General features: G+C 39.7%; 1 protein-coding gene across 3 annotated transcripts in view; it reads left to right on the forward strand.

The window, feature by feature from the left end:
* Nucleotides 1-22,950, forward strand: part of FNIP1 (folliculin interacting protein 1) — a 159,597-nt gene that overhangs the window by 68,572 nt on the left and 68,075 nt on the right. For 2 of the 3 annotated variants that reach the window (XM_004384755.2, XM_004384756.3), the window contains exons 2-3: nt 6,657-6,783; nt 22,712-22,846. In XM_004384755.2, coding sequence (XP_004384812.1) covers nt 6,657-6,783; nt 22,712-22,846 — 262 coding nt within the window. The remainder of the gene's footprint in view (nt 1-6,656; nt 6,784-22,711; nt 22,847-22,950) is intronic. The other variant, XM_023739017.1, reaches the window with a different exon arrangement.

Genomic DNA, 22,950 nt, shown 5'->3' on the forward strand with positions numbered 1-22,950 from the left:
TAATCAGTGCAGGGCAGGTTCCAGTAGGCCGTGCGTGTGCTGCTTGTTGGTGTGATGTGAAGTGCACGGTGCAGGTAGTCAGGATGTAGCGGGGAGATTGTTGTGTGTGGAGATGAGGTGGATATGGGAGAGAGGAGAGAGGAACAGGAGCCAGAAACATAGGAACAAACAAAAAAGAATGCTAGGGGAGCTTGCCGTTGGAGTGGAGAGGTGAGAGACTATGAAATGGAGAAAAACAGAAAGGGGGAGAGGAAGAAAAGAAAAGAATGAATAAATAAAAATTGGAAAGGTTAAAGAACCGCAGGGTTCCCAGGGATCCTAGCGGTGTAGCTATGAGGTCTGGGGAAGTCGCTCTCAGGTGTTGCGGTACAGCCTGGCTAGTAGGCGTAGAGGTATACAACGCCGGGTATTCAGGAAACAGAAAGAGAAGGAAGATAATAGAGAGACGAGAAACTGAGTAATGACGAAAGACATAAAGGGTTAAAGAGGGAAAAGAAAAGAAATAAAAAAGAAAAAGAACAAGAAAAGACGCCAGAAAAAAACAGAAAAAAAAGGAAAAAAAAAAACAACGAAAAAAGAAATGCTCTCAGGGATTTCTCTGCACATCTGTGCATGCCGAGTGGGTAGTCTCCTTGCCATGCAGCACCGCCTGGCCAGAAGGGGCTCCCAACTCAAGAAAAGGAAAAGAAAACAAACTATTCAAAACAAACAGATGAAAAAAAGCCCCGGGATGCCACCAGCGCGGCAGCCCCGACCAGGAAGCAGCTCCACAGTCAAACGGAGCTCTACAGCCTTACAGGAAGAAGCAAAGATGGCTCACGGAGCCAGGTATTTGAGCAAAAGGAGGCGGAGGTGGTGAGAGGTTAGGCAGAAATCAAAAAAGCAAGAAAAAAGCAACACCGCAGCCAATAAATGGCACTCAGAGAACCAGCTAGTGCGGGCTGGTGGAATCCAAGCAGCCGGTGTTTCTCGGACAAGAGACTGTGTCTTTGTGAAGCAGAGGGGGCCGAGCATGGGTCAGGAAGGGTAGGGAGTGGGAAAGCGTATATCACAAGTTACCCGGAGCTCTGCAGCCCCTCTGGAAGAAGGAGAGATGGTGCACGGAGCCAGGTATTTGAGTGAAACGAGGGGGAGGTGGTGAGAGGTAAGGAAGAAATGAAAAGAAGCGGAAAGAAGCAACACCGGCAGCCAGCAAATGGCACTCAGAGAGCCGGCCTGTTCGGGTGTGTGGAATCTAAGCAGCCGGTGTTTCCCAGACAAGAGATTGTGGCCGTGGGAAGCAGAGGAGGCTGAGTCAGGGTGAAGAAGTGTGGGGGGTGGGAAAGTGTATATCGCAAATTACCGGTTGTTTTGTCTCCCGCTGAAAGCTCCGTGAAGCTGCTTTCTCATACCCCGTTTACTGGTCTCCGATAGGAGTCCAAGATGGCGGATCCGCGCTGCGTTAGCTAGTAGGGGACCTCTGCATGAATCTCTCCTCACTCTCCGTTCTCTGTCAGTTTTCTCACTCCATTTGGTGCTTGGCTAAGTTCTTTATCTGTACGTTTGATGTTTTAGGGTTTCAGGATTGTTTTCTCTGTTTGGCTTAGTTTTTTGGATCTTTGCTGTGGAGGGACTGCGTGGTGCTTCTGCCTAGAGTGCCATTTTGCCCTGCTTCTCTCTTTTGTATCTTAAAGATATTGGGTTAAGACATTATCTAATCTTATAGATTTCATCAATATAACTGCTGCTGATTCCTCTTATTTCGTCATGGTGATAGGATTTACGACACATAAGGAAATAGCTTCAGATGACGGAATGGTAGATAGTTGTACAGTAATGGGAATTATGACCTAACAAAGTTGGTAGATATTTTTGAGTACACAGTTGAATCCATGCCAACCAGGGAGATTGAGGCTATTTCAGCTGGAAGAAATAGCTGTACAAAGTCATAGAACCTTTGAAATAGTCTGTTCTGTCCTGGCAGTTTTGAGAAAATCAATGTAATGATTCTATGGCTAACATGAAGTGAGCCTGGAAAGGGAAATCAGGACCAGATAATGAAGAGCTTTGTACTCAACAGAGGAATTTGAATTTTATTCTTTGGGTGTCTTGGAGACCATAGGGGTTTCGATTAATGTGATGGGGGTCACTGCTCATTCATGGTCTACTGGAAGACCTCATATCCAGTGAAGCCCAGCTTTTTACCTTCTCCAGAAAATGTTGTCCACATCAGGCACTTTGTTTTTAATTGAACGTACCACCCCCACTCACCCAACATCCCCTCACTACCACCTTCCATCACAGTTTATCTGTTTCTCTGCTTGGATTTCTTTATTTCACCTGCCATTTATCTGAAATTACCATGTTCATTTATTTCTTTACTTAGCTACCACTCTTGCTTCCAGAGCAGGTTCTGTCTTCTTTTGCACTCACCAATTCTTGGCATATAGTAGACACATATCTCTGATGAATGAAATACCTGTAATATCTTAAACTTTGGTATCCTGTTGTATGATTGTAGCCTCCTATTCCGTCTCTCCCCTCATCCCCACTAGACCTCTTCTCGTCATCGCAGCACTTTGACCATACCTCTTCCATTTACTTTTAATCTGCTAGCCTCCTCTCTTCTCTCCTTATCCTTACTAGTTTGGATCTTGCTGTCCATCATTTCAGCAGTATTCTTCTCAGTCTTCTACTCCCCTTGTCTTTTTATCACATCTACCTGTCAAAATCCCTACCTTGGCTCAAAGTGCCTACTAGGGAAAATCACATAACTGTGTAGACTGTTGCCCGTACAGGTTCATAGTCTTAAACCGCAGTAGATACCCAGCATTGCCCAGAAATTTTGTTTCGTAGTTAACATCTTTTAATTTCTCACAACCACTGTTGTCTTTGTAACCCAACTATCTTCACATTTTATCACCTTTCCTTAAATTATTTCCCTTTGCCTACTTTACAAAGAAAATAGAGCTCTTAGGCGTGAGTTCCCTTAACATCCTATGTTCACATCTACAGATTTGTCTGCCCTCATGTCCATCTTTGCCTCCTTTCCTTCCATCCCAATGCAAGAGCTATCTTTCCTTCTGTTTGAGGCAAATCCTTCCACCTGTGCTGTGTATCTTATTCTCTACTTCCTCAGAGGCCTTGCTTTATCAGTCACTACCTCCTCCTCCACCTCAAATTCTTTGTCATCGGTATGTAAACATGTTCGCATGTATCCTTTCATAATAACCAAAAATCTGTCTCTTCATGGTTTCTTTTGTCTCTTTCCTTGGGAGTTGTCCTAAATGCCTTATTTTCTCAGCTCTCTTTTACTCTGCAATCCACTGCAATCTGACCCCTGTACTCTTTACTCATGAAAACTGTTCCTGCCGTGGTCACCAGTGACTTCTTTGTTTCTAAAATGGGATACTTTTTAGTGACTTCCCAGAGTATCTAACACCATTTCTTCTTTCTCTCTAAAACTCTTCTTTCTTGGTTTCTATGAGACTATTTTCCTGATTTTCATCTTCTCACAGTTTAGTAAAGGCAGTTTAGTGGGATACAAATCAGTGTGGTCTAAGGGCAAATCTCTGGTCTGCCTTGAATATCTAGGTATGTCTTTTATCAATTTCTAACACCCAGACTTTTGTTAAGGATTAGACAGGAGAAAATTAAAGTCGTATTTTCTGTCAAGTATTTGGAATGAAGATATCTTATGTTGCCAGTTATGGGTAGTTTTACATGTAGAGTTAAAGTTAAGCTTGTCTTAAGGAAGTAAAAGAGCCCAGTTAAGAGCTGTGCCTGAATGGATTGTGAGAAATTGATGTTTAAGCCTGATTGTAACTGATGACAAACAGCTCATGGAAGGGCAGTTCTCCCATTTCTTAGCAACTGTCCTCTCAGTGGTGTGTGTTTAATTCTCCAGTATCTGCACCATACAGTGTTTTTTCTCTTTGTGTGTCCTCCATTAATCTTTTTAATTGTGAAATATAATGCATATAGAAAAGTGTATAAAACAAAGTATTTGCTTTGTATAAAACAAAGTATTTATTTGTTTTATACATACTGTAAAGTGAATATTCATGCAGACACTACCCAGGGTAATGAAAATAACATAGTGTTTCAATCCACCCACATATATCCCCTCCTGATCACATCCCCATTCCCGCCTTGTTCCCGGAGGTAACCACCCACCGAGGTTTTGAGGAGACCATCACTTCCTTTTTTTTTTTTTTTTTTAGATTACGGTAGCATATATAACAGAAATTGCCATTTTAACCATTTTCAAGTGTACAGTTCAGAGACAGAGACATTAGTTGCATTCACCATGTTGTATAATCATTACTACTGTCTATTTAGAAAAGCTTTTCATAACTCCTCATTTTCCTCTCTCCCCAGGTCCTGATAACTGTTGAAACTTTTGTCTCTATGTATTTGCCTATTCCGAATATTTTATATAAGTGGGACCATATGGTATTTGTCCTTTTGTGTCTGTCCTTTTTCATTCAGCATAATGTTTTTAGGGTTCATCCACATGGTAGTGTGTATCAAAACTTCATTCCTCTTGATCGCTAAATAATATTCCAGTGTATGGACACAGCACATTTTATTTGTCCGTTCACTTGAGTTGTTTCTGCCTTTTGGCGATCATGAACAATGCTGCAGTGAACATTAATGTACTGCTTGAGTCCCTGGTTTCAAGTCTTTTGGGTATATGCCTAGGTGTAAAATTGCTAGGTCATATGGTAATCCTATGTTTAATTTTTTTTAGGACTAGTAAACTGTTTTCCATAGTGGCTGCACCATTGTACATTCCACCAGCAATGGCTGAGGGTTTTAATTTGTATTCTTGCTGATACTTGTTATTTTCTGTTTACCTGATAATAGCCTTCCTGTTGGGTGTGAAGTGGTATCTCATTGTGGTTTTGATTTTCATGTCCCTGATGACTAATGGCATTGAGCATCTTTTCACGTGCTTTTCATTTGGTCCCTGGATGGTGCAGATGATTTGTGCTTGACTGGCGCAGTGGTTAAGAGCTCTGGCTGAACCAAAAGTTTAGCAGTTTGAATCCACCAGCTGCTCCTTGGAAACCCTATGGGGCAGTTCTAGTCAGTCCCATAGGATCACTGTGAGTCAGAATCAACTCCATGGGAACGAGTTTTTGGACTAACCTAAAGATTGGCAGTTTGAACCCACCCACTGGTGCCATAGAAGAAAGGCCTGGTGATCTGCTTCCATAACTGTTACAGCCAAGAAAACCCCATGGAGCAGCTTTACTCTGTAACACATGGGTCACCATGAGTTGGAATTGACTCAACGACATCGGGTTTGGTTTTGGTTTTTTATTGGCCATTTGTATGTCTTTGGAGAAATGTCTCTTCAAGGAATTTGCCCATTTTTTAATTGGATTATTTATCTTTTTGTTGTTGAGTTGTTCCTTAATAGTTTTAAAGAGTAAGTATGCATCCCTAGACAAAACCTGGCCTATTTTAAACATTTATATAAATGGAAAAATACAGTAGTTATTTTTGTGTGTGTATATGTGTCTGACTTCTTTTGTTCATGGTCTACTCATGTTTTTGCCTATAAATGTAGCTTATTCGTTGTCTTTGTCATGTAGTATTTCATAGTATGAATATACCGTAATACACTTATCCATCCTACTGTTGATGAACATTTGAATTGTTTTCAGTTTTTAGCTATTTTTAACAGTGCTGCTGTGAACATTCTTTTTTTTTTTAATTGTACTTTAGATGAAAGTTTACAGAGCAAACTAGTTTCTCATTAAACAATTACTACCCATATTGTTTTGTGACAATGGTTGCCAACCCCATGGCATGTCAACACTCTCCCCTTCTCCACCTTGGGTTCCCTATTACCAGCTTTCCTGTCCCCTCTTGCCTTCTCATCCTTGCCCCTGGGCTGGTGTGCCCATTTAGTCTTGTTTTGTTTTATGGACCTATCTAATCTTTGACTAAAGGGTGAACCTCAGGAGTGGCTTCATTACTGAGCTAAAAGAGTGACCTGGAGCCATACTCTGGGAGTTTCTCCAGTCTATGAACGTTCTTACGGTAAACTTTTCTGGAGTGGAATTGCTGGGTCAGCTTCAATTTTACTAGATTTTTTTTTTTTTCAATTTGATATATATATTAAAAAATCTGTTTTCTAAAAAGGTGTGCCAACTTATACTTCTGTCAGCAGTAGATAAGAGTTCCAACTAACAGTTATTCATCACTTTCTTTACTTGTTACATTTTATAAGTACATAGCTGCTGTTTAATCTGAAAACAGTTTGTTTTCATGTTTCTGTATTGAAGAAACATTAACAAAGCTATTTAAAAATATGAGTTAACCTTATTATGTCATCTAGGTTCATGCCATGAAATGAATATATGTTAAATGTACTTAGTATTTTTATTAAGTTTGCTATTTTTAATTGCTAGGAGATGGTTATATTTTATATACACTAAATGATATTTGCCACAACTTTTATTTTTACTTTTTAATCTAAAATGTCACAGCTGTATAACTTTTCAGCCTTGAAGCTAAATGGTGGTTTTTTTTATATAAACATCTGCTGTGTATTTTTTAATCAGTAATATGACATTGTATTTTATTATATAGGTTTTATTGCTAAGAATTTATGTGGAATATTTGTTATAGTGACTATAATGGATTTTTATTTTTCTTTCAAGTTGGCCTTTGCCAGAGTTTGATCCAAGCCAAATTCGACTGATTGTATATCAAGACTGTGAAAGGCGAGGGAGAAATGTCTTGTTTGACTCCAGTGCTAAGAGAAAAACTGAGGACATAACAGTATCGGTGAGCTTCATTATTGGTTTGGTTGAAGTTTAATGTAGAATATTTTAATAATTCAAGAATAAATGAGTAATATGTCAATTATGGTACTTTTATTTTGGGAATACAGAACATCTTTACCTTTTTGCTTTAAAATTCAGAGCCTTGATTTTAAGAGATTTAAAAGAAATGAGCACTTCCATTATTTGTCATCAACCCAGTGCCACAAAACATTTTATTTTGACATTTATTTGCTTATCTGATTATTTTCTGAGCTATCACTAGAGCTACAGGGATCCTTATAGAGAATCTGGTCCATGCCTCTCATCTTAAAGAGTTGTAGTAAGTGAGACCTAGAGAGATGAAATTATTTGTCTAAAGGTGCAATGCAAATTAAGTCTCTAGCCTTCAGTTCATCATTTTTTTCCCTACTCTACAGTGGGAGCAATAGCATTTATTCTGCTAACTTTTGAAGTCCTGTTTTGAAATACTGTGTGACCAGTTTAGCAGTAGTACATGGACATTCACTTGCTCAGCCAAGAAAACCTAGCCATCACCATGATTGTGGTTGTCTTTGTTGTTGCTACTGCCATTACGCTTTTAGGCATCAAGACTCAGTTTCCTGGACCTGTAATCTGGAAATGAAGCCTGGAATTGTATTTCTCCCCTCTCCCCCACACATTCCTAACTGAAACTTTCACTGACAACTGAAAACAACATACTTTCGAGAAAGCTTTTTTTTTAAATCCATAAAACTTTTAATCAAAACAAACTTTTTTTTTTTGAGAATTGAGAGTTTGTTTTTGAGAATTGAGAATTTGTATTTGAGAATTTGAATATATTGTTCCATCATGTGTTGTTGATTTACTACTGCATGCTCAGCAACTAGTTCATATACAGGTACTTGAAGGATTTTTTAGTTACTTTGGTTGCCAGGTTTTACGATGCCCCTCTAATTACTAACACATTTCTCGATTTTCTGAAGACTGTACTTTGTTTATATTCCTTATCTATTCTCTAAGGAGCCCTGGTGGTGCACTGGTTAAAGTGCTTGTCTGCTAACTGAAAGGTTGGTGGTTCGAACCCACTAGCTGTCCTTCAGGAGAAAGATGTGGCAGTCTGTTGCCAGAAAGATTACAGCCGTGGTAAATCCTATCAGGCAGTTCAGCTCTGTCCTACAGGGTCACTGTGAGTCAGAATTGACTCGACGGAAATGAGTTGGTTTTTTTGGTTTTATCCGTTCTCTGGACACTTTATTCAGTCTGATGAGAAGAAAGCATTGTAAAAATGCTCTTAATTTATTGTTTATTTGTCCAAATAACTAAGTATCTACAAAATACTAGGCACTTGAAGTTTTAGCAGTCTCTGGCTTCTTGGTGCCTGTAATATATTAGGAGAGTGTGGTGCAATGGGCTTTCTTTTATGTGGCCTTTCTGGCCCTGGGTTTGTAATTCTCCCAGAATTATTGGTTGGGCCAAAATCTGCTGAAGGGTTGGTTGGTTTTTTATCCGCATAAGCAGATTGCAAGGAATTGGTCAATTTGCTATCCACATAGGCAACTTGCAAGGGATTGGTCAGTTTGCTGTGTGCATCAGCGGATTGCAAATGATTGGTCTTTTTGTTTTCCTGCAGAAGTAGCTTGCAAGGATCGGTCAGTTTACAACCTACCTTTACATGGATTGGCTAGGGGTTGGGGGGAGCATGCTCAGTAGTTGACCTTTACTCAGCTTGGCTGGGGGTGGGGGTACTCCCAGTCTTACCTTTACCTGGATTGGCTGTGGAAGCCCCACTTCGTCTGACCTTTACCAGGATTGGCTCGGGGCCCACCCAGTGACTGATAAAAAACCCTAGAACACTGAGGTTCAGATGGGGGCTTCTTGATCCATGAGAGCCAGGAGGGGAATGCATCCTTTGGACAGGAGACCCTGTGCTGAGAACCTCCTAGAAGAACCGTAATACAGGTTAAGGGGTGTAACACTGAGCTGGTAACACTAAAGACCGAGAGAAACGGTTGCAACCCCAATGGAACTGAGTGGCAGAGAAACGATAGCAGTGGTGCAAGTGGCAGGAACCATGAGACCAGCAGAGGGTGTTGGCAGGTGAGTTGGTCCACTGAGAAGATGGCAGTAGTGGGCAGAGTTGGCACATGGAGTGGAGCTGGGTACCTCTAGGCAGGATGTCGCCAACTGAGCCGGGCACCCCCCATAAAGGGGAAGCAGCTGCAGTCTAAACCTGTGCAGGTGGACTCCTGAGAGAGCAAACTGCAGCGTTGGGGCTGAGAGTAGGCCCACGGAGGCTTGGGCATACCATAAAAGTTTTGCCTCAAGGACTGTTGTAGTACCAGCCTAACCCTGGCACTGGCCCAGGGTTGTCCTGAAGCTGCTGGTTGAGAGCTGGACCAGTAAGCACAGGGAGCCAGACCTGACCAAGAAAAGCTGCAGAGAGAGGTTGTGGGGGAGAGAGAGAGAACGAACACAGCCATCTCTCCTCTGCCCAACCTGACCTGATGGCACAACTGTTGAGAGAGAGAGAGACCTTCTGACACCTGTGCCCACGTAGTTCCACAGAAATGGACATGGATAATTTGGGAAGGGTGAATGGGTCCTCTTTTAGATCTAAGTGGGTTCCTCCCCTATAATGGTAAGTGAGGTGCTCGTAGGGATGGAGGGGACTGGTTCATTTAAAATAGACTCCTGTTGTTTACTGTTTGCTTTCTATAAGTAACCTGTTCTTGTTGTTTGCTATTTACCTTCTATAACCAGTAAACCAAACTTGTTGCCATCGAGTTGATTCCAACTCATAGTGACCCTGTAGGACAGAGTAGAACTTTCCCATAGGGTTTCCAAGGTTGAAATCTTCACAGAAGCAGACTGCCACATCTTTCTCCCACAGAGCAGCTGGTGAATTTGAACCCCCAACATTTTGGTTAGCAGCCGAGTGCTTAGCCACTGCACCACCAGGTTACCTTCTATAAATAATGATAATGGCTCTCAGTTAGCAACACTGCGTAAGTGTCTTGTGTGTACAATCCAGTCGGATTGAAAGTAGAGTCCTCATCCTAACAGTCTCATGACTGAGTGGGATTTGGAGGTGTATAAATTGTATATATGTATGTACATGCATGTGCGTTTATGCACACAGCTCAGGGAGGTAGACATTGAGCAAATAAATAATTCCATATTGTGATTAAGTACTGTAAAGAAAACATACAGAATGCTTATGAGATACTAACAGGATGGAACCTGATTTTCATTGATTTGGACGTGGGAATATTTAAGGAAGGTCTCACTGAGGAAGTGAAATTCAAGCTGAGACCTGAAGAAATTGAAGGCATGAAATTGAGGAAACGTATTCTTCTAGCAGGATCAGCAAATGCAGAGTCTACAAAATGACTAGCTGGAATGATACTAAGTAATATATGGAAAGTGTCTAGAAATGAAGTTGGAGAGTTGGAGTAGGGGTGTGTAAACCAGTCCAGGGAGACTAAGATCACCCACTTCTGATGCCAGATTATGTGGTGAGTAACAAATCCCACTCCACATGCCAGCTGCGTCCTGTGGAAATCTCAGCTTCCCTTCCCTGTTTAGTTCAGACTACAGCTGCCCACACAGCCATTCTCTCTCTCATCTCCAGCTACCCAGAGCTGGGTCAGCGGGTACCACCTGCAAGCTTGGAAGTCCACATCACTCCCTTCACTTTGGATCAGCTGGTCCCTTCTTTCTCTTATCCCTAACCACCTGGGGCTAGGTCAGCGGGTACTAGCTACAAGCTTGGGAGTCCACATAGCTCTCTCAACTTCAGACCAGCTGGCTCCAAACCTGACATTTTCCTCCACCTCCTCAGTGTACCAGCTGCAAACCTGGGAGTCCACATGATTCCCTCCACTTCAAATATGTCAGCCTCCGCTGCTCCTTTTCATCCTTTGTTGTTGTTAGGTGCCATCCAGTTGGTTCTGACTCATAGTGACCCTATGTACAACAGAACGAAACACTGCCCGATCTGGCACCACCCTTAGAATGGTTGCTGTGTTTGAGCGCGCTGTAACAGCCACAGTGTCAGTCCATCTTGTTGAGGATCTTCCTCTTTTTTGCTGACCCTCTACTTTTCCAAGCATGATGTCCCTCTCCAGGGCCTGGTCCCTCATAATAACATATCCAAAGCATGTAAGATGAAGCCTCTCCATCCTTGCTTCTAAGGAACATTCTGGCTGTACTTCTTCCAAGGCAGATTTATTTGTTTTTCTGGTGGTCCATGATATATTTGATGTTCTTCATCAACACCATAATTCAGAGGCATCAGTTCTTCCTCGGTCTTCCTTACTGGTTGTCCAGCTTTCGCATGCATATGAGACAATTGAAAATACCATGGCTTGGGTCAGGCACACCTTAGTCCTCAAAGTGACATCTTTGCTTTTTAATAGTTTATACAGATCTTTTGCAGCAGATTTCCCCAGTGCAATATGTTGCTTGGTTTCTTGACTACTGCTTCCATGGGCATGGATTGTGGATTCAAGTAAAATGAAATCCTTGACAACTTCAGTCTTTTCTCCATTTATCATGCTTTTGCTTATTGGTCCAGCATGAGGATTTTTGTTCTCTTTATGTTGAGGCGTAATCCATACTGAAGGCTGTAGTCTTTGGTCTTCATCAGTAAGTGCGTCAAACCCTCTTCACTTTCAGGAAGCAAGGTTGCGTCGTCTGTATATCTCAGGTTGTTAAGGAGTCTTCCTCCAAACCTGATGCCATGTTCTTCTTCGTATAGTCTGGTTTCTCAGATTATTTGCTCAGCATACAGACTGAATAAGTATGGTGAAAGGATACACCCCTGATGCACACTTTCCCTGATTTTAAACTACGCAGTATCCCCTTGTTCTGTATGAATGACTTCCTCTTGGTCTATGTACAGGTTCCGCATGAGCACAATTAAATGTTCTGGAATTCTCATTCTTTACAATGTTATCCATAATTTGTTATGATCCACACAGTCAAATGCCTTTGCATAGTCAATAAAACACAGGTGAACATCCTTTTGGTATTTGCTGTTTTCAGCCAAGATCCATCTGATATCAGCAGTGATACCCTTGTTCCATGTCCTCGTCTGAATCCAGCGTGAATTTCTGGCACTTCTCTGTTGAGGTACTGCTGCAACTGCTGTTCAGTTATCTTCAGCAGAATTTTGCTTGTGTCTGATGTTAGTGATATTGTTGGATAATTTCTGCATTCTATTGAGTCACCTTTCTTTGGAATGGGCACAAATAAGGATCTCTTCCAGCTAATTGGCCTGGTAGCTGTCTTCCAAATTTCTTGCCATAGATGAATGAGCACTTCCAGCGTTGCATCCATTTGTTGAAACATTTCAGTTGGTGTTCCTTCAATTCCTGGAGCCTTGTCTTTTGCCAGTGCCTTCAGTGCAGCTTGGACTTCTTCCTTCAGAACCGTTGGTTCTTGATCATATGCTGCCTCCTGAAATGACTGAGAATGTCAGCCAATCATTTTTGGTACAGTAACTCTGTGTATTCCTTCCATCTTCTATTAATGCTTCCTTGGTCATTCAATATTTTGCCCATAGAACTTTCAGAATTGCAACTTGAGGCTTGAAGTTTTTCTTCAGTTCTCTCAACTTGAGAAATGCCGAGTGTGTTCTTCCCTTTTGGTTTTTTAACTCCAGGTCTTTGCACATTTCATTATAGTACTTTGTCTTCTCAAGCCACCCTTTGATATCTTCTGTTCAACTATTTTACCTCATCATTTCTTCTGTTCTCTTTAGCTACTCTACATTTTAGAGCAAGTTTCAGAGTCTCTTCTGAAATCCATTTTGGTCTTTTCTTTCTTTCCAGTCTTTTTAATGACCTTTTGCTTTCTTCATGTGTGATGCCCCTTAATATTATTCCACAACTCGTCTGATCTTTGGTCATTAATGTTCAGTGTGTCAAATCTATTCTTGAGACAGTCTCTAAATTCAAGTGGCATATGCTCAAGATCATACTTTGACTGTAGTGGACTTGTTTTAATTTTCGCAGCTTCAACTTGAACTTGCATGTGAGCAGTTGATGGTCTGTTCTGCAGTCGGTCCCTGGCCGTGTTCTAACTGATAATATTGAGCTTCTCCATCATCTCTTCCCACAGATGCAGTCGATTTCATTCCTGTGTGTTCCATCTGGTGACGTCCACGTGTGTAGTCACCATTTATGTGGTTGAATAAAAGGGTTTTCAATGAATCGGTCATTGCAAAATTCTGTCATGTGATCTCCAGTGTCATTTCTATCACCAAGGGCATGTTTTCCAACTACTGATCCTTCTTCTTTGTTTCCAGCTTTCACATTCCAATCAATAGTAATTATCAATGCATCTTGATTGCATGTTTGATCAATTTCAGACTGCAGAAATGGGTAAAAATCTTCAATTTCTTCATCTTTGTCATTAGTGATTGGTGCATAAATTTGAATAATAGTCCTATTAATTGGTGTTCCTTGTAGGTGTACGGATATTATCCTATCACTGACAACGTTGTACTTCAAGATCTTGAAATGTTCTTTTTGGCTATGAACATGACACCGTTCCTCTTCAATCTTTCATTCCCAGCATAGTAGACCATATGATTGTCTGATGAAAATGGCCAATACCAGTCCGTTTCAGCTCACTAATGCCTAGGATATTGATCTTCAAGCATTCCATTTCATTTTCCTAGATTCACACTTTGTACATTCCACGTTCCAGTTAGTAATAGATGTTTGCGGCTGTTTCTTCTCATTTTGAATCTTGCCACATTGGCAAATGAAGGTTTTGAATGCTTTATTCCATCTAAGTCATTAATGTCAACTCTACTTTGAGGAGACAACTCTTCCCCAGTTGTGTTTTGCATGCCTTCCAACTTGATGGGTTCATTTTCTGGCACTGTATCAGACAATGTTATGCTGCTTTTCATAAGGTTTTCACTGGCCGATTTTTTCAGAAGTAGATTGTGACGTCTTTCTTCCCAGTCTGTCTCAGTCTGGAAGCTTTGCTGAAACCTGTCCACCACGGGTGACCTTGTTGGCTTTTGAAATACCAGTGGTATAGCTTCCAGCATCATAGCAACATGCTTCCAGCATCATGGCAACATGCAAGCAACCAAAGTACGAACTGACAGAGATGGACTATGTGTGATGTAAATGATATTTATAAGTATCTTACATAATATTTTGGGTCCATACATAATGATGAAATAGTTTAGGCGTTAGCAGTGTGCTGGGTAAAAGTAAATCATTCAGCATTGCTACCTTTGCACAGCAACATTCTATTCTGATACGGTAAATATTTAAGCCATTTCTCATGTCCTTTCTCTTTCTTAGTTCAAAACAATCTACAGAGGAGAATAAGGATCATAAATATTATTTTGACCACATAATTTAGCAAAAATTTAATTGAAAAATATTTCTTAACTTGATGCTGAGAAAATATCATCATCATGGATTATAAATGGAGATCCAAGTTTTAGAATGTGAGGCCCACCAAATTGCTTTACTCTGTTCCCTTTATCAAAAAGAAATTAATATTTTTTTTTTATTTGGAAACAACTGAGTTTCTTAGGTGGTTTAATATTAGCTTGAATCTGAAGTTGAGGATTATGTTTGAAAAAAATTTTCATTTGAAAGTTTCCAGGTAAGAGTAGAAGATAGTAATACTTGGGCTCACTTAATAAGTTAAAATATAATTAGTTGGATCCAATTATATTAACGAAGCTTATTTATTTGAAGCTACGTTAGCATTAAGAAATGGCAAAATTATATTAATGAAATTGTTTAAAGCTACATCAGCATTAAAAAATGGCGATTATACTTATTATAGTCCCTTTGAATGCATAAGACACATGACAGATTTCTTTGTAAAGATTATAGATCATAATTTGTTTATTTAATACCTTTCATCTGGGGAGAATAGACGGTATGTCACAGTAGAATACTGATCGTTTCTTCATTTGGTTGAACCAGGAATTGTTTACAAAGAACATTAGATAAGTAAATCATTTCTGTATTTCTACACAAAGCAAACATTGTCTATTTAGAGTATATTTAATGGGTTTTTAGATCAGGTAGGGAGCTGTGTACTTTATTACATTTTAAATTCTGTGCATAATAAAGGACATATATGCTTTGATTTTAATTTAGAAATCAAAGTACACCTAAATAATATAATGGTGAAATAGAATTGCATTAATCAGTGTATAACTGTCTCAGAACATATATTTTCCAGCTGTATTATTTTCTATGAAAAATGACTTCTGAGCTGTAAAACCTGATTAAAGTGAATATATTAAAATCTTAATAAGGATATGAGACTAAATGGGCAGCTTTTGTCCAGAGATGAGATGAGAAGGCAGAGAGGGTTAGGAGCTGGTTGAATGGATACGGGAAATCAGGTGGAAAGGAGGAGTGTACTGTCATAGTATAGGGAGAGCAATTAGGGTCACATAACAATGTATGTATAAATTTTTGTATGAGAGACTAACTTGAAATGTAACCTTTCACTTAAACTACAACAATAAAAAAAAAGATTACAAAAAAAAACTTAATAAGGAACTTTTCATGTTTGCAAAAAATCTTGAGATGTGGTATCTTTGAACACTGATTGTGACAGATGGATCCAGTGTGATTTTATCATGTGTATTCTTATCCTAGAAATTGTTTTTGTGTTAATGATAATGCAGTGCTATTTCATGAATTCTAGTGAAGTTATATGTTCAGTTTCAGTGTTCATTGGGTATGTGCAAAGATAAAGATGTACATCAGCAGATTTGTATAACTTTGAAAATATGAATACAGATTACAAAGTGTGAGAGTTTTGTATTCTCTGAAGCAGTATGTAAGTGTTCATTGTGGGTCTTCATTATTGTATCAAATTTGGAACGTGGGATTTGGTTAGATAGTGGGAATTAAAAGTTAATACACAGAAATCAGTAGGCTCAATATATACAAATAGCTCCCAGTTAGAAAATATGTTGTTAGATGCTATTGAGTTGATTTTTGATTCATAGCAACCCCATGTGACAAAGCAGAACTGCCCTATAGGATTTCCTAGGCTGTACTCTTTATGGAAGCACATTGACAGATCTTTCTCCCGTGGAGTGGCTGGGTGGGTTCAAACCGCCAACCTTTATCAGTTAGCAGCCAAGTGCTTAACCATTGTGCCACAGGGACTCCCTTAGAAGATATGAGGGAAGCAAAAAACTGAAAAAAAAAAGGAACCAAACCAGTTGCTTTGTGTTAATTCCGACTCATGGCCACCCCGTGTGTTTCAGAGTAGCACTGTGCTCCATAAGGTTTTTGGTGGTTGTGATTTTTCAGAAGTAGATCACCAGCCCTTTCTTCCACCTCTGAGTGGATTCGAACTGCCCACTTTTCAGATAGTAGCCGAGTGCTTAACCATTACGTCACCCAGGGACTTCACGAGGGAAATGAAGACCTCATTTAAAATAACAATTATGCCAATAAAGTGTCTTTTAACAAAACCAATATGCGGAGAAATTTGTCTCCTGATGGACAAAAAAAGCTTACTTGAACAAATGGAAAGACGAAATATGTTTTTGCTTAATTCTCATTATCATAAAGTTGTCAGTTGTTTTTAAGTTGATTTATAAAACAATGCTATACCATTAAAAAATGCCAACTTTCTTTTTTGGTGGGGAGGGGACATATCTGGAAGTAGATAGTGGATTCTAAAGTTGAAGTGGAAAAATAAATTAGCAAAAATTGGTTGGAGAACTGAAAAAGAAGGGTAATGAGGATGAGCTAGTCCTTCCAGATTTTTTAAAACATTTTTTAAATGTGTAATTCAGTATTATTGATTAAATTTTTATGTTGTGCAACCATTCTCACTATCCTTTTCCAAATTTTTCCATCACCATTGACATAAACTTAATTCACCCTAAGCCAAAACTCCCCTGTTTCCCCTCCCTCTCACCCGTGGTAACCACTAATTATTTTTGGTTTCTGTATATTTGCTGTCTTGTAAGAAGTACAGCCAGAATGCTCCTTAGAAGCAAGGATGGTGAAGCTTCATCTCACATACTTCGGACATGTTATCAGGAGGGACTAGTCCCTGCAGAAGGATATCATGCTTGGTAAAGTGGAGGGTCAGTGAAAAATAGGAAGACCCTCAACGAAATGGTTTGACACGGTGGCTGCAACAATGAGCTCAAGCATAGCAAAGATTATGAGGACGGTGCAGGACTGGGTAGTGTTTTGTTCTGTTGTACGTAGGGTTGCTATGAGTCGGAACCAACTCAGTGGCACCTAACAACAGTATATGTGCTTATTTCATATAAGTGGGATCATATAGTATTTGTCCTTTTGTGACTTACTGATTTGGCTCAGCATAATGTTTTCAAGGTTAATCCATGTTGTGGTGTGCATCAGGACTTCATTTCTCTTTACGACTGAGTAATATTCCATTGTATGTATATGCCACATTTTGTTTATCTTTTCATCTGTTGATGGACATTTAGGTTGTTTTCATATTTTGGCTCTTGTGAAAAGTGCTGCAGTGGACATTGCTGTACAGGTTCTGTTTGTGTTCCTGCTTTCACTTCTTCTGGGTATATACCTAGGATTGGGTTTGCTGGGTCATATGGTAGTTTTATGTTCAACTTTTTGAGGAACCGCCAGACTGTTTTCCACAGTGGCTTTAGTTCTATTTTGCATTCCTGCCAGCAGTGGATGAGGATTCCAGTTTCTCCACAACCTCTCCAACACCTACTGTTTTCCAGTTTTTTTGATCATTGCTCTCCTAATGGGGGTGAGATGGTATCTCATTATAGTTTTGATTTGCATATCCCTAATGGCTAATGGAAAACCCTGGTGGCGTAGTGGTTAAGAGTTCCACTGCTAACCAAAAGGTCAGCAGTTTGAATCCACCAGGTGCTCCCTGGAAACCCTATGGGGCAGTTCTGCTCTGTCCTACAGGGTCTCTATGAGTCGAGATTGACTCGACGGCAGTGGCTAATGGCTAATGAGGTTGAGTGTCTTTTTATGTACTCGCTTGCCATTTGAATATTCTCTTTTGTGGAATGTCTATTAAGTCTTTTGCCCATTTTTTGATTGGGTTGTTTATAATTTTTTTCTTATGCATAGAGGGTTTTATTTGTTGTTTTTACGGCATCCCTTCACTTAGGAATGAAAGTAAAAAACGAAAACTGAACCCTTTTTTCCTACAATTTCCTACTATTTCTGCTCATAGAAGACCTGTGCCTATATGAGAGTTGCTAATTGTACCTAGTACAGGCCCATCTGCTACTGCAGTTGCTGCTGTTTGATTTCAGAGAAGTCATGACTTCAGAATCGGAAGGAGAAAAGAAGCTGTGAACAGCTGGGAAGGTAGTGGGAGAAAGCTGTATATAGTGTGTGCGTGCATGCACGTGCTTTTATCCTCAGTTCTGGAACTGAGTATGTCTGCCCTTTTTCTCGCTCTAGAGAGCTGCGTTTTTGACTTGCAGATTTCACGTATATATGTTCTCTTGGCCTGGAATGTCCTTCTAGCCTTCCCATTCTTCCTTTTTCACCTAATTCCTATATTTTTTTATGTCTCACCTTAAATGTCACTTACTTGATCTCCCCAGCCTAAGTATTTTTTGGCAGTTCTCTTAAACTGTTTGTTCCTTAACCTCTTTATCTGTAAAATGGGAATACTAATAACACTACTTCATAGAGTCATTGTGAGGAAGAAAAGAGTAAATATATGTTAAATAAAATAGTACCCGGCAGATAGTCAGTGCTATGTAAGTTAGCTACTGTTATCATTATTATTAATTTTATTAGAAGTATTTGAAGTATATATTTTTATATCATGTAAAAATTACATACTTGTGTAATTATTTGTTGAATGTCTCTCTCCCGTTTGATTGCTAATTCCATGAAGAGGAGTATTGTGTCGGTTTTAGTCACCCCTTTTCCCTAGTGCTTGGTATATATAGTATTTAATTGCTTGTTGACTGTAAAATGGTTTGCAGTGGTAGGTAAATCAAGCAGACTGAGATTTAACTGCAAGTAGATCATAGTCTTAACTAGATCTTGTAAGTTTGGTGAAGTTACCTAACATCAGTGGGCTTCAGATTACTCATCAGAAAAATGAGTATCTGTATATCTCTGAGTATTAGAGAAAAGGCCTAGCATTTTAATCGTGATCATTAAGTAATAAAATATTAAGATGTGGCCAAGGTACCAACCTCAAAATATTTTCAGTGAGTGTTGAAATGAAATAATATAAATGGAAATATTTAGTGATGTCCCTGACCCCGTAGTAGGTATCTTAGTTATCTAGTGCTGCTGTAATAGAAATACCACAAGTGGATGTATTTAACAAACGGAAATTTATTTTCTTTCAATGTAGGAAGCTAGAAGTCCGAATTCAGAGTGCTGGCTCTAGGGGAAGGTTTTCTGTCTGTCAGCTCTTGGAGGAAGGTCCTTGTCTTTTCAGCTTCTGGTTCCTTAGAGATCTCCATGTATCTTGGCATCTATCTTAGCCCATCTTTCTTCTGTGTTTGTTTAATCTCTCTTATGTCTCAAAAGAGGTTAACTCAAGATACACCCTATACCAGTCCTGCCTCATTAACATAACAGAGTCAACCCATTCCCAAATGGGATTATAACCACAGGCATAGAGGATAGGATTTACAACATATATTTTTGGCGGACCATTCAATCCACAACATTCTACTCTTTGGCCCTCAACATTCATGTCCTTCCCATATGCAAAATGCATTCACCTCATCACATCATCCCAGAAGTCTTAAATCAACTCCAGGTCCAAAATCTCATCTTCTGAATCATGTAAATCAAATATGGGTGCAGCTTTAGGCATGTTCCATCCTGGGGCAAAATTCCTCTTCATCTTTGAACCTGTGAAATCTACACTATAAGTTGTCTGTTTCCAAAATACAGTGGTTGAAAGGGCACAAGGTAGACATTTCCATTACAAATGGGAGAAGTTGAAGGGAAAGAAGGATAATGGGCACCAAACAAGTCCAGGACCCAGCAGAACAAACTACACTAACTCTCAAGGCTTGAAAATAATCTTCTGTTCTCTGAGACCCTGTCGACAATGGCCCTGCCCTACAGACTGTGAGGGTTGGCCATGCTCTCTGGATTCTAGGTGGAGGCCTTTTGGCCCTGGGCTTCAGCTCTGCCTTCCAGGCCCACTGGGACGGTAACTCTGCTCATTCGGCTTTAGGCAGCCCCATTCTCCTAGTCCAGCTGAGTGGTGACCCCAGCTTGTTGGCCTCTGGCAGGCCTCATTCTTCTGCCCCTTGGGCATGGCAGCCCTGCCCCCTCAGCTTTGGTTGGTGGCCCCATCTCCCTGGCATATTTTAACAGCAGCCCCACACTCCAGAACCCAGTTGGCGAAGATCCGACTCTTTGAAACCTAGGAATCTGTGGCCCCACTTTTGAGATCCAAGAGACCATGTCTCCATGCTTTGAAACCGAGAAGGCCCTGCTTCCTCTGCTCTTTCCAACAGTTCTGCTGATCTCCGAGCTGCTCCAGGGATGGTCCTTTTCTTGGAGGACAACAAACGTAGCTCCTTTGACCTGTTTCCTGCCTGTAGAATTCCAAGAGGCAGACAGTGTTGTTTCCTTTCGTTCTTTCTCTGTCTCTGTCAGTTTAAGCTGATGAGTTTTCTGCTGTGGTAGTTGGTTAGATCTATCAGTCACAAGCTTAATTTCTTTAACAAAAGATTGTGTAGCCTTGTCCTTGGTGGACATTTTAGGACATGTAGCCTTCATACAACAGAATCTTCCAAATCTTTTAAGTTCTGTTTTCATTTTGCACAGTTCCATCTCTTTCCTCTTGCGTTTTACTATGAGTGGCAAGGAGAAACCATGCGGCCCCTTTAAGATCTTGCTTAGAAATCTCATCAGCCAGATATCCGGGTTCATCATTTACAAGGTCTACCTTTCACCAAACATTTGAACATAATCCAGACGAGTTCTTTGCCGCTGCATAAAAAGCATCGCCCTTCCTCCATTGTCCAATCACATGTTCATCATTTTCTTTTAAAGCCTCACCAGAAACACATTTAACATCCACATTTCTAGCAACATTCTGTTGCTGGCACCGTACGTATTCTCTAAGATGATAGAGACTTTTTCTATAGATCTCCTCGCTTTCGAGCCCTCACTAGAATTGCCTTTGACTTACATAATTCTACCAACAGTCTCTTCAAGACGATCTGGGCTTTTGCTATTAGATGTCTTAAAACTCTTCCAGCTTCTAACCATTACCCAATTCCAAAACCGCTTCCACATTTTATGTATCTGTTAGAGTAGCACCCACTCTTCCAGTATCAAATTCTGTCTGTTACCTAGTTCTGCTATAACAGAAATACCATCAGTGGATGGCTTTAACAAACAGAAATTTATCTCTCACAGTTTAGGGGGCTAGAAGTTCAAACTCAGAATGCTGGCTCTAGGGAAAGGCTTTCTATCTCCATTGGCTCTGGAGGAAGGTCCTTGTCTCTTTAGCTTTTGCTTCCTGGTTCTTTGGAGATTTCCATGTGTCTTGGCATCTATCTTACCCCATTTTTCCTCTGCTTGCTTGCTTGTTTAATTTCTTTTATGTCTTAAAAGAAATTGACTCCAGATACACCTTACACTAATCCTGCCTCATTAACATAACAAAGACAACCCATGGCCAAATGGGATTATAACTACAGGCATAGCTGTTAGGATTTGCAACACATATTTTTTGGGGACACAGTTTAACCCATAACAGTAGGCATTCAATCATGTTAGCTCCCTACTTTAGCTTTTTTGTAAAAGCAGTTATAACTACAATTCTGTAAGCGTATACTAGCCAGGTAGGGCTTTTCTCCCCATTGAATAGCAAATTAAAGCTTACAGAGGTTAAGTAAGTTGCTCAAGGAGTCAGGATTTAAATTGAGGTCTGTATAGTTCTAAAGCTCTAATTCTTTTTACCTTGCCATGCTGTTTGGTTAATTTTTGGTTAGAGATGATTTTGGAATTACCAAATGCCCTCTTTTATAATGCTCTTGGTGATGATGGCACTGTAAAACAATCAGTCTTTTCAAAAAATTGTAATTTTAGTCAGATTCTTGTGTCTTCTGAAAGCCTACCAGAAAGGGCTGTTACATGGAAGAATAGACACACTGCTGACTGTGAAAAGCATTGGGATACTTTTAGGAGTATCACAGACCCTGGTGGATTGTTAATTGGGTAGTTGAGAGCAATGAAAGCTCCAAGAACCTGTTGAGGAGGGGGAGAAGAGAAAGAGAAATAAAAAGAAATACATATTTTTCTTCCATGCTAGACTGCACAGACTTGTTTCTAAGCTCAACTCTTATTATTAAAATTTTAGCTAGTGAACACTTGAATACATACATATATACGTATATATATGAACATAAAAACCTCATTTGTATTTCTCTTCCCATTCCTACATCTCTCCCCAGAGAAAGTTATTTTTTCATAAAAATGTTGTTATTAACTTGTAATGAGCCTATTGTTATTTTTAAATGAATTAATAAATATTTTTAATCTTTCTCAATTTTAATTTCTAATATGGGAAAATATTGATAGATATTACCTATGTAAACAAAAAATCTTTAGGGTCCTCAATAACGCTTTAGAGCATAAAAGGGTTTTGAAACTAAAAAATTTGAAAATTGCTGCAGTATATTATTAAGTCACCAGTAATGCACATTGTGTGGGCCTTAGCAATATAGAAAAATTCCTGTGATGTAGTAATGTTGGTGAGAAAACAAAATATGAGCACCATAATTATTATTACAATTATGAGACGAATAGTAAAAAGGACTGGAGAAAATTAAGTGTTCATTATATTAAGCTTATATTATTTTGAGTTATTTCAACCTTGGCTCTTCCAAGAATTTTTATGCTGTGATTAAATTTGTGTATGGTGAAAAATGTATTAAACTAAAAATGGGAATAATGTCTGTATTTCAGAAACTCTGTAGTGATGCTCAAGTCAAAGTCTTTGGGAAATGCTGCCAACTGAAACCTGGAGGAGACAGTTCTTCCTCTTTGGATAGTTCTGTAACTTCATCTTCTGACATAAAAGACCAGTGTCCTAAGTACCAGGTAAGATCACTGGTCTCATTTATTTACTCATTCATTCACAAATATTTTTGCGCACTAATCATGTGCTATGCACCACCCTAGGGACTGGAGATGTACATTAACTA

Source organism: Trichechus manatus, unplaced genomic scaffold, assembly GCF_000243295.1.
Source record: "Trichechus manatus latirostris isolate Lorelei unplaced genomic scaffold, TriManLat1.0 scaffold00127, whole genome shotgun sequence".
Lineage (NCBI taxonomy): Eukaryota > Metazoa > Chordata > Mammalia > Sirenia > Trichechidae > Trichechus > Trichechus manatus.